Here is a 12,078-nt window from a genome sequence, read left to right on the forward strand (position 1 = left end):
AAGAAAGGTAGTGATGTGTATGAACTATTTCTATTGTCAATCTTCTTCTCTCGGTCTTCCTCTCAATCTCTCTTTCTCTCCGTAGCCGAGTTGGAGAAGCAGAAAGGCGTGATGCGGACTGGCCTGCTGACCGGCTTGGTCGGAGGTGGAGTGGGTGTGAAGGGTGAGGTGGCGAACGGCACCCTGGGAAGGCCCAGTCTAGATGACAACTACTCTGCGGGAGAGGGACTCAAACGCTCTGCGCTCAGCTCATCTCTCCGAGACCTATCAGATGGAGGTAAAACATACACACACAAACAGACGCACAAGAAAACACACACACATACACTACCGTTCTACATTTTGGGGGTCACTTAGAAACGTCCTTGTTTTTGAAAGAAAAGCTCAAAAAAAATGTCCATTAAAATAACATGAAATGTATCAGAAATACAGTGTAGACATTGTTAATGTTGTTTTTTTATGGAATATCTACAGAGGCCCATTATCAGCAACCATCCCTCCTGTGTTCCAATGGCACGTTGTGTTAGCTAATCCAAGTTCATCATTTTAAAAGGCTAATTGATCATTAGAAAACCCTTTTGCAATTATGTTAGCACAGCTGAAAACTGTTGTTATGATTATTAAGGAAGCAATAAAACTGGAGCATCAGCATTTGTTGGTTCGATTACAGGCTCAAAATGGCCAGAAACAAAGAACTTTCTTCTGAAACTCGTCAGTCTATTCTTGTTCTGAGAAATTAAGGCTATTCCATGCGAGAAATTGCCAAGAAACTGAAGATCTCGTACAACGCTGTGTACTACTCCCTTCACAGAACAGCACAAACTGGCACTAACCAGAATAGAAAGAGGAGTGGGAGGCCCATCTTTTGCCCATCTTAATCTTTTATTTTTATTGGCCAGTCTGAGAAATGGCTTTTTCTTTGCAGCTCTGTAAAGAAAAAGAAAGGAAGGTCTTTGTTTCTGGCCATTTTGAGCCTGTAATCGAACCCACAAGTGCTGATACTCCAGATACTCAACTAGTCTAAAGAAGGCCAGTTTTATTGCTTCTTTAATCAGAACAACAGTTTCAGCTGTGCTAACATAATTGCAAAAGGGTTTTCTAATGATCAATTAGCCTTTAAAAATGACAAACATGGATTAGCTAACACAACATGACATTGGAACACAGGAATGATGGATGATGATAATGGGCCTCTGTACACCTATGTAAAATCTGCCGTTTCCAGCTACAATAGTCATTTGCAACGTTAACAATGTCTACACTGTATTCCTGATCAATTTTATGTTATTTTTAATGGACAAAAAAATAAAATTTTCTTTCAAAAACAAGGACATTTCTAAGTGACACTAAACTTTTGAACAGTAGTGTATATATAGAAAGTACATACAAACCACTTCCTCGAAATTGTGTCTTATGCTAATAAAATACTCTCAGTAATCCTGCCGTTTTAATCGAGATATTCTATATGCTCTTTTTACTGACTGACTGTGATCTTTATAAGGATTCATAGAAATTCTTCAGACACTAATGTCTGGACACTGAGAGTAGAGGGTACCTTGTCCATGGGGCTGCTTGAGATTCTTCTTTTGCTTCTTCTGGTCTCATCTTGTTCTATTATCTCTGGCACATGAAAGAACACTAGCTTCTGCAAGTCATATCTCTCACCTCTCTGCAACCCCACTCTGCAATATTCTGTTACTCTATTTCCTCTCTTTCGTAACCTGCCTCTTCCTGGCTGGGTGCAGGGAAACGTGGTCGCAGAAACAGTGTTGGCTCCCTCGACAGTACCATGGAAGTAAGTCTGAATGGACAAACTGAATGGTGTACCTGCCCCTTTAATACGTATACCTCAAACATAGCCATCCCAGTATATCCCTTTAATAGAGCCATAAACGCCTAGTCTTTCCCCTCGTCCTCATCCTTGACCCCTTCCTCAGCATGCTCTGTGTGTTTTATGTGTGTGACTGACATGTGCATGCGTGTGTTCTGGAATGAGCTTTTCATACCTCTGTGCTCTCACAACAGCCTGTGCATGTTCTTGTTCTCAACTCTTGTTCTTCTCCATTCTTGCATTGTCAAAAAAAAACATTTAATTGGTTTGTTGTTGGTTTGCAGGTGTTGTGGGGTTTGTCATTGCAGTGTTTCGGTGATTTCTCCAAGGCATTCTGATAGGATGTCATATGCATGAATTACTTCCTTTCCAGAACTCCTTCTCAACTCTCCTTCCTCTTCCTCTTTGTCTTCCTCAGGGTTCCATCATTAGCAGCCCCCAGCCGCACCAGCGTTACCCGGTTCCGGGCGTGGTCCCAGGCTGCTACCCTACAGAAGACTACCGGCCGCATCGCCCCATCCTGAGCCCCGGAACGGGGGTGGGGGGTGGGCCGGGGCAACAACACACCGCTGCTGGGACGGGAGTTGGGGGGGTTCCCAGCAGTGTAGAGAGAGCTGGGGTGGGGAGCGGCCCTGGGGGGGGCAATACGGGCTCCTTCCTGGGCTCTCTATTCGGCAGCAAACGCGTCAAGCCGCCAAGTCCCCTTATACCACCGGGGCCACCCTACCCCGCCCCTGTCCCCCCACCCACTACGGGAGGGCCCCCTCCTCACTCCCCATCATCTCTGTGCCAGTCGGAGGGGGGCCCTTCCAAGATCCAGGCCCTGCATGCTCAGTACTGCCACACGGCCGCTGTGCAGCCCCCTCCTCCCTACTACCATCACCATCGCTACCACGTCCAAGCTGGCCCTCCTCCCTTGCCAGGCGGGGGCGTGCCCCCTCATATCCTTCAGAGAGGGCCGTTCCCCTGTCGCCCTCCTATTGGCCCCCCTCACACCCAGCTCCAGCAGCTGGCCCATCTCTCCCAGCTTTCCCAGCATGGCATGCAGGGTCGCTACAGCAACATGGCGGTGGGCTGTCCTCCCCCCCTTTCTCCTCACTTCCAACATTCTCAGAACCCCCAGTTCACCATGTACCACACACAGCCCACACACTCTATCAGGGCAGGCGCCATGCCAGGCAAACCTCCTCTGACTTTGTCTCACTCCCACCCGCACCCCCACGCACACTCCCACACCCATCCCGGGCACCCCCTCAGTGCCGCGCCGCACCCCGCCCCCCACCCACATCAATCTCGCTTCATCTTTGGCACGCTGCCCCACCAACATCAGCATCAGCAGCCGTCCGCTTCCGTCAACACCCATCACGCTGTGCCCGCCGCCCAGTATCAGCCCCTGTACCCTCCTCTCTCTTCTATCCCCCCTCCCCCTCCCCACTCCCCTTTACCCCCCCCTTCTACCCCCCTTATCCCCCTTATGCCTCTTTGCCCTCACCCCCCCCAGCACCCCGGTCAGCCTCAGCAGGGGCCCCAGGGGACGGGACCTGGGGCGACTGGCACAGGGGGCAGCTCCAAATCCAAACCTATCAACCGGATCAGCACGGTGGTGTGAGCAGCAGAACGTGGGGCCACAGAAGGCAGAGGTCAGAGGGCAGGATGGAGGAAGGGGGCGGAGCTAGGGACAGGGATAGAGCCAGGGCTTGTAGAGGTGAGCAGGACAGCAGCAGCAGTAACAACAGCGCCAGTGACAAGAAGAAACGCAACTTATTTCGTCTCTGCTACTTTCACCTCCGCTTCCCACACATGTAGACCGAGAGAGCAAAGGAAAGAGAGTTGGAGCTAAATTACATGCATATAGCTGAACACATACAAGACACACAGGAAGAATAAACACACATAAAGCAATGCCCACATAAATGTAGTTTCTCAGGTGAACTCTATCAGCTCTCAGCACACAAACTCATAAGGGAGAGTCACAGGTAGGCGCAATGATGTTGAAGTTGGCGGCAGGCAGGAAAAACCATTAAAACACACACACACACAAAATCAACAATTTCTCTAGCCATAGAACTGATGCTGGTTGTAAATGTACAGTAGAGGGCCTGTACCCAGTGTTTCACTGTCTGGAGTATTATTTGAAACTCTGGACTTTGCCAAGACATGAGCTTGAGAGTGTTTTAAACATAAAGTACCAACATGTAATCGTGCAACGTTATGAATGGTGGCAAATCTGACGATGAAAACACGCGAGATTTGGTTCTGGTGTTGTTGAGATAAGGACATTGCTGACCAACAGAAAGACCATCTCCACCCACCTGGATATGGAAAAAGACCTAAATACATTCCAGCAGGGTTGTGCGTTGTAAACAGCCATTGAGGATAGTTGCAAAAAGAATCCCCTCGATTTTGCAATAATTTATTCAGCTTCATAATAAGTTTGTCAATTACCACGGCAGGTCTTCATCACTGAAAGGTATCCTTTTTTAAAGTAGACCTCAGAGACATTTGCTTTGTCTTCAGCTTTTATGACTCACGGTTCAATGGCAGTCTTAGGCTCTATGGTCTTTTACATGTAAAGAGAAGTAGGCTGGTTTCATAGGATTTACATGCATTCCCTATAGGGTGTGTTGATGCTACCAATAATATTTTTGAATGTTTTTAAGCTTTTTTGCTGTTGTATAAATGTTACATATGTAATTGCTGAGTATGATGAATATTGTCTACTAACATAACTGTTTTGATCCAGTGATTAATTAGATATTACAGATGTTTGATTGATTTAAAAAAAATGATTATACAGAGGATATATACACTTATTCATTCCCTCATACTTGTATGTAATGAGGGTGTTATAAAGTGTGATTTATTTTTGTTCTCTATGATGGTTGCCATTGATAACTTATACTTTCAGTTATTATTATTGAATGTTAAAAATATTTGTTCATATTTATGACAATTTTTGTTCTTAGAGAGTTGTGTACCCTATAGGAGACTGGTGATTGTGTGAACTAGTAGTTGAACAATGTCCAAAACAAAATGGTTAATTGGAGTCAAAATGCATATGAATAAATATGCTTTCCCACCTCAGACCCCTCTGAAAGATCCCCTTATAAGGGCTTTGACCTTTTACCTGCTCATGGACAATGATCCTCATTTCATTGGTGACCCTGTCGTTTATGTCCTCCCTGTTATCCTCCCTGTTATCCTCCCTGTTATCATGGGACTCACTCTGAAACATCTGGTCTTGTTGAGAGAGTTTCTCACATGGCGTGTGTTTGGATGGTCTATGTCTTTGAACAAGCACGCTTTGTAATATAGTTTTGTGGTTTTGCACACGTGGTGTCTTAAAGTCAAAAATGGCATTATTTTAAACACCCTCCTCACATACCCCCTTGCCAGTCCTCAGAGAACTCTAATAGCCTACACCCCAGCACCCTTACTGAATGGGCTTGTCATTAGATCAAACAGGTTTGTTAATCTTCTCATCTCTGTTGACCACCTTTCTTACTTCCTCTCTCTGTCCTTCTATTGCACTGTGTTTGAACAATGGTAGATTGAACAAGGGATTCGTGTTTCAGGATAAAGGGAATCATTAAGATTTAGGATGGTGAATTGTAGTTATACATGCTAGACAATACTTGGGGACAAAGAAGAGACAGATTAATGTTAAAAGCCAGAACAAGAATATGGGTAGTCAGGGAAAAATGTAAGGTGTGGTTGAGTTTTATTGTTGGCTTTTTCCTGCATAATTCCCTCTGTATTGTCCCTTTGTGACCCCTCTTGCATGAATATATCTGCACTTATTGAATGGATTGTACTGTATAAATCTGAATGTACATATTATATTGAGGTGTGTGTGTGCGTGCGTGTGAGTGTGCGTGTGTGAGAGAGAAAGATGAGTAGGGGACTTTGGTTTGAATATTGAATAATTTTTTATTTTCGACTGAGGGTGAGAGAATAAATTGCAGTAATTAAGTGTTTGTATGTCAGAGAACAAATTGATATTATTTTAAACATGATCTTAAGAATTTAATTTGTGTATGTAGTAAGTATTAACTGGAAGAGTAGAGAATTGAGATGTGAATATTTATTGCTTCTGATATATTAAAAAGTGTCCTTGCAGTGAAACAATCTTCCGTCTTTTATTGGTGTCTTCATGACAGAATAAATGTCCGCAAATGTGATGGACAGCAACACATTTTCTTTATTTGTAGCTTACTGTGTAGCACTTTCCCAGCACTTTAGAACAAAATGTAGAGGGTATGACATTGGTCTACTTCCTGCTATTCAAACCTGAAGTCAGAACAGAATTATCTTCTACTAATCAAGAGGTACAGCTGTTTTAGGAACTTCATCAACTACTTTCATTAAGCTTAACTGCCATAGAACTTTCAGAAATTGAAAATTTGGCGGGGGGAGGGGGGGGTTCAGTTCAGTTTCAGTTCGTTTTCAGACTTAATTTGATAGTTTTTATTCAGTTTAATAGTTTGAGTTCAGTTTGATAAAAACATTAATATTTTGTTTTTACATGATTTAGTTTCAATGTTAGTGTTAGAGACAGAAAGTAGTCTAATGCATGGGAGGCTAGGAGCCATTTATGTGTTGTAGGCCTAAAGCAGGGGTATACTCTAGTACTATTTGAGACGGTCCGGGCACACAAATTTCCTAGGTGGCAAAGGTCCGGAACAATATTGTCATTTATCAGCGTAATAACAAACCCCCACCTCGCAACCCATGTGACCCCAAAATGTTGGAACTGTTCACAAGTTTGCAGGTTTAAAGCTAATTTCCTACAATTCTACAAATGTTTCACATCTTATGTGTGTTCATATGATACCAGGAGTTGAATCCTGGCCGAATTCCAAAAATAAAATAATAGCTCTCTCACCTTGTCTTTATCCTGAATTTCTTTGTGGGTGCTGTTCAGATTAACTTTGAGGTTGGCAGGGTTTTTCCCTTTTATCTCTGTTCCACATGCTGCCATCTTCTGACACAACAATACATTTGTTTTTGTCAGTTCTAGCAATGTACTAAAAATAATCCCACATGAGGCTTTGTCTTTTGTGACCGACCACTGCTGGTGTTGGGTTTGCTGCCAACATTGTTCATTGGATAGAAAACACTCTGGAGTTTCTAAAACTGTTAAAATAATGTATAACAGAACTGATATGGCAGGCGAAAACCCGAAGAGAATCCATCCAGATTGTTTTAAATTTTGAAGTCTCAGTCCGTTCAAATGCTTGTCTATGGGATAGACAAGATGAGTTACTAGTTGTAGTTTTTCAAGATGGCTCTCATTTGGACTGTAGTCTTGTGGCGCGCGTAGATGAGGGCACACACTTCGTTATTTATCTCAGGTATTGAACATACTACATTCCGTCTTAAAATGTATCGTTTATTTACATATTAGGGTACCTGAGGATTGAGTACAAATGTTGTTTGACTTGTTTTAATAAAGGACTTTATTGAACAAAACACAACATTTGTTGTGTAGCTGGGACCCTTGGGATTGCAAACAGAGGAAGATCTTCAAAGGTAAATTATTTATTTTATCACTATTTCTGATATTTGTGATGCCTCTGCTGGTTTGGGAAATGTTCTTAATGCTGGTGTATGCGGGGCCCTGTCCTCAGATAATCGCATGGTATTCTTTCGCCGTAAAGCCTTTTCTGAAATCTGATGAAGCGGTTGGATTAACAAGAAGTTAAGCTTTTAAACGATGTATAACACTTGTATTTTCATTCATGTTTAATATTACGATTTTTGTATTTTGAATTTCGCGCTCTGCAATTTCACCGGATGTTGTCCTGGTGGGACACTAGCCCAAATTAACCAACAATGCAGTTCAAGAAATATAGTTAAGAAAATATTTACTAAACATACTTAAGTAAAAAATGTAATAAAAGGTAACACAATAAAATAACAATAATGAGGCTATATACAGGGGGTATCGGTACTGAGTCAATGTGTGGGGGTACATCTTAGTCGAGGTCATTTGTACATGTAGGTAGGGGTAAAGTGACTATGCATAGATAATAAACAGCGAGTAGCAGCAGTGTAAAAACAATGGGGGGGTCAATTAATTGTTCAGCAGTCTTCTGGCTTGGGGGTAGAAGCTGTTAAAGATCATTTTAGACCTAGACTTGGAGCTCTGGTACCGCTTGCATAGCGGTAGCAGAGATAACAATCTATGACTTGGGTGACTGGAATCTTTGACAATTTTTGGGGCCTTTCTCTGATAGCGCCTAGTCAGATCCACCCCTTTTGTTCAATTTTTGCCTAAAATGACATCCCCAAATCCACCTGCCTGTAGCTCAGGACCTGAAGCAAGGATATGCATATTCTTGATACCATTTGAAAGGAAACACTTTGAAGTTTGTGGAAATGTGAAATGAATGTAGGAGAATAACACATTAGATCTGGTAAAAGATAATACAAAGAAAAAATGGTGTGTTTTCATGTATTGTTTTTGTACCATCTTTGAAACACAAGAGAAATGCCATAATGTATTATTCCAGCCCAGGAGCAATTGAGATTTTAGCCACTAGATGGCAGCAGTGTATGTGCAAAGTTTAAGACTGATCCAATGAACCATTGCACTTCTGTTCAAAATTATGTCTTAAACATGAACTATTACTACTTTAATGTACCTCTACTAGAAGTTCCGGGGCTACTTAAGCTCCTCCATGCACCTTTTCAGAAAATAACGCCATTTATTTGCAGTATAACTATTGGAATTAGGCCAGGCATGCAAAAGACAAATTGTTAGTTTATCAATAGATTGTTGTGTTTCTATGTCCTGCCTTGGTATAGGTTCTGAGATTCAATAGGTGTCACATCCTGACCTGTTTTACCTGTCTTGTGCTTGTCTCCACCCCCCTCCAGGTGTAACCAATTATCCCCTGTGTATTTATACCCCTTTTTCGTGGTATCCAATTGGTAGTTACAGTGTTGTCCCATTGCTGCAACTCCCGTGCAGACTTGGGAGAGGTGAAGGTTGAGAGCCGTGCATCCTCCGAAACACAACACAACACAACACAACACAACACAACACAGCCCAGCCCAGCCAAGCCAAGCCGCACTGCTTCTTGACACACTGCTCGCTTAACCCAGAAGCCAGCCGCACCAATGTGTCGGAGGAAACACTGTACACCTGGCAACCATGTCAGCGTGCCCGGCCTGCCACAGGAGTCGCTAGTGCGCGATGGGCAAGAACAAAAAAAACTCTCCCCTAACCCAGACGACACTGGTCCAATTGTCCACCCCCCCATGGGTCTCTCGGTTGCAGTCAGCTGTGACAGAGCCTGGAGTCGAACCAGGATCTCTAGTGGCACAGCTGCCACTGCAATGCAGTGCCTTAGACCACTGCGACACTCGGGAAGCCCCCCTGTGCATTTATACCTATGTTTTCTGTTCGTCTGTTGCCACTTCGTCTTGTCTCGACAAGCCTACCAGCGTTTTTCCTGTACTCCTGTTTTTCTCTCTCATCCCTGTTTTCTAGTTTTCCCGGTTTTGACCATTCTGCCTGCCCTGACCCTGAGCCTGCCTGCCGTTCTGTACCTTGTTATACCACCCTGGATTACTGACCCCTGCCTGCCCTGACCCTGAGCCTCCCTTGCCGTTCTGTACCTTGTGACACTGCCCTGGATTACTGACCCCTGCCTGCCCTGACCCTGAGCCTGCCTGCCGTTCTCTACCTTGTGACACTGCCCTGGACTACTGACCCCTGCCTGCCCTGACCCTGAGACTGCCTGCCGTTCTGTACCTTTCGGACTCTGCTCTGGATTACTGACCTCTGCCTGCCCTTGACCTGTTGTTTGCTTGCCACTGTTGTTGTAATACACTTTTGTTACTTCAAACTGTCTGCATCTGGGTCTTGTCCTGAGGTCTGATAATAGGAAACGATGTCACACTCCTATTGCACAGCAGTACTCTAGCTTACCCATACTGTCAAATATTTTACATAAACTAGCGGTCTATTTACTCTGTTAGCAGGATATTTTAATCTTTAGCAGTAATGTATGCTGTATCTGGAAAATGACTGTCAGTTTCTGGAAGAGAAAACAATACAAATGGTTGTGGACCTGTCCGCAGAACGTTAGAATTCAACAATGTTTTGCATTGACATTTTCCCCAACCTAAATATTCTGAAACATAGGCAGGCTACGAAAAAAAATGCAATTATGGTACTGACAGTATCTTACTAAGGCCTACTTCAATGTAAAAGATCAACTGTTCACTTGTTAGATTCGACTGTATAAGCCTACTACTACTACCTAGTCTCCCACTGAAGGCTACTATCAGCTATTTATAAAACAGTCACCCCTTTACAAATTTGTAACAGATTGTATGAATTGGAATTTGCAATATATCATATGAATTGCACAAAAAAATAGAGATATATGGCAGGAGGTAACATATCATACAAAATGAATGACGTTGTACACAATTTTGGCTCGTGAGTTCTACTTTCAGAACTACTGGATAAAAACTACTGGATAAAAAGTATATAAAACCTCTGGAATACATCTTTGAAACACTTTTTACTTCTTCAACTACCACACAAATGTTTGAAATAGCTATATTAAGTCACACAATTTTTCTCCATGGAAAATTACCATCCAGTTGATGTTGATATTGTACTGCACTGTTGAGGGTGCTTGCAAGTAAGAGTTTCGCTGCACTTTTTATACCGGTCCTGCTATCTGGGATCCTTGTGACTTCCCTACCCCGTTGAAGTTTAATGTAAAATGGTCGGTGGCGATTTTAGCATGTACATCTTGGTGGGGAAAACTCACTACAGAACACTAAACAATACATTAATTGCACTATAATGGTGAAAACCAGTGCCCAGAAACTGTTAGGGCCTACATAAAGCTGTCCCAACAGCAGAGCTTTCTTTTCAGCACCGTGGAGTGAATCCTTACCACCGCTACACCTGGCTATCAGCGGAGCCTTGTCTGGCAGCGAAACAGTTCATTCAGCCTCATTTACTGCCTTTTAAAAAACATTGCTGATATGGCTGACTTTCTTAAACAAATGTGATTTCTACTGACAGCTGAGATATACAAACTATGGTATAAGGGAACGGTGAGTAGATAAGATGCAATCCGTAATTTTGATCAAGACATCGATGAGTGAGCTAGGACGGACGTAGTCAATATAACTATTTGTTCAGCACTTTTGAAGTGTACAGCGACAGAATTCAGAACACAGGCCATTCTTACAGTATTCTCTGTGTACACCAAGTTATAACTGTATGATAAATAAAGGGGGCATATAAAGAGACAATGAAATCTCTTACAATATTCAATGATGACATTTCTCTAAAACAGGTTATAGGCTACATGTGCACCACCAAGTCAGAACAGCAGGCTGTTCAGGGGGAAAGGGACCAAATTATTAGGGTGTGGCACATGGGCTACTAACAGCTTAGTACACAACATACACTTAGTATTACTTTCTTAGCTACAGTATACATATCTCCCTGGCATATTACATAATTTATGCAGCAGCATATAAGACATGTTTGTCATGAAACGTTGTCATTAAAGTCTGGCATTCTTTGGATTTATGGGGCTTTCAAAACAACTGGGAACTCTGGGGGAAAAAACAAGGTGAAATCATGACGTCAGTGATCTTCTGGCCTTCTTTAGAGGCCCGAGTTCCCGACTTGGAATTCCCAGTTGGATGACCACTCAAGAGTTCCCAGGTGTCTTGAACTCCTTCAAGTCTTAGATTTCCCAGTTCCGAGTTTCCAGTTGTTTTGAACGTGGCAGAAATCATGCAGGATTGACAGCATGGCCAATGTATTCAAGTTTTTCTGGCCCATGGTGTTGCGTGTGAATGTTTATCCTTTGAAGCTGTGAAAAGAGACTCTTAAACCCAGACTTGGAACACGCACCCTCTCACCGAATAGCGGGCAAGGGAAGCAAAAAGGGATTGCTTTGCGATGCTTGCAGTTAGACACTGATTCCTTCCAAACCACACAATGTTGAATTTAAGATTTCCAACTTGTTGTGTAATGTTTATGTCCAATGGCCGATGAGCGCTGATACGTTTTATCTATAATTTCTCTTCATATGACAAGATTTGAAAAGGATTTGCCAGTAGATTAATTCATGACGATGACTGCTTGTCTAGCTTGCAAGCTAAGATTTTGAAAGTATGACTTTGACATGATCATTCGAGGTTCAATGCGATACCATTCTCCTTCCGTGGCCACCAACTGCTCTTAAACGCAGGGAAAA

The 12,078-nt window shown here is 43.0% G+C and overlaps 1 protein-coding gene across 7 annotated transcripts in view; it reads left to right on the forward strand.

Annotated features, from left to right (window-relative positions):
- The window catches only part of LOC109869702 (IQ motif and SEC7 domain-containing protein 2-like), a 47,775-nt gene extending 41,814 nt beyond the window's left edge, over positions 1-5,961 (forward strand). For 5 of the 7 annotated variants that reach the window (XM_031803701.1, XM_031803699.1, XM_031803700.1 and 2 more), the window contains 3 exons: positions 86-277; positions 1,746-1,795; positions 2,250-5,961. In XM_031803701.1, coding sequence (XP_031659561.1) covers positions 86-277; positions 1,746-1,795; positions 2,250-3,440 — 1,433 coding nt within the window. In that variant the 3' untranslated portion in view covers positions 3,441-5,961. The remainder of the gene's footprint in view (positions 1-85; positions 278-1,745; positions 1,796-2,249) is intronic. The other 2 variants (XM_031803704.1, XM_031803705.1) reach the window with 1 other exon arrangement.
- The last annotated feature ends 6,117 nt before the right edge of the window (positions 5,962-12,078 follow it).

This window comes from Oncorhynchus kisutch, linkage group LG24 (assembly GCF_002021735.2).
Source record: "Oncorhynchus kisutch isolate 150728-3 linkage group LG24, Okis_V2, whole genome shotgun sequence".
In the NCBI taxonomy this organism is placed as follows: domain Eukaryota; kingdom Metazoa; phylum Chordata; class Actinopteri; order Salmoniformes; family Salmonidae; genus Oncorhynchus; species Oncorhynchus kisutch.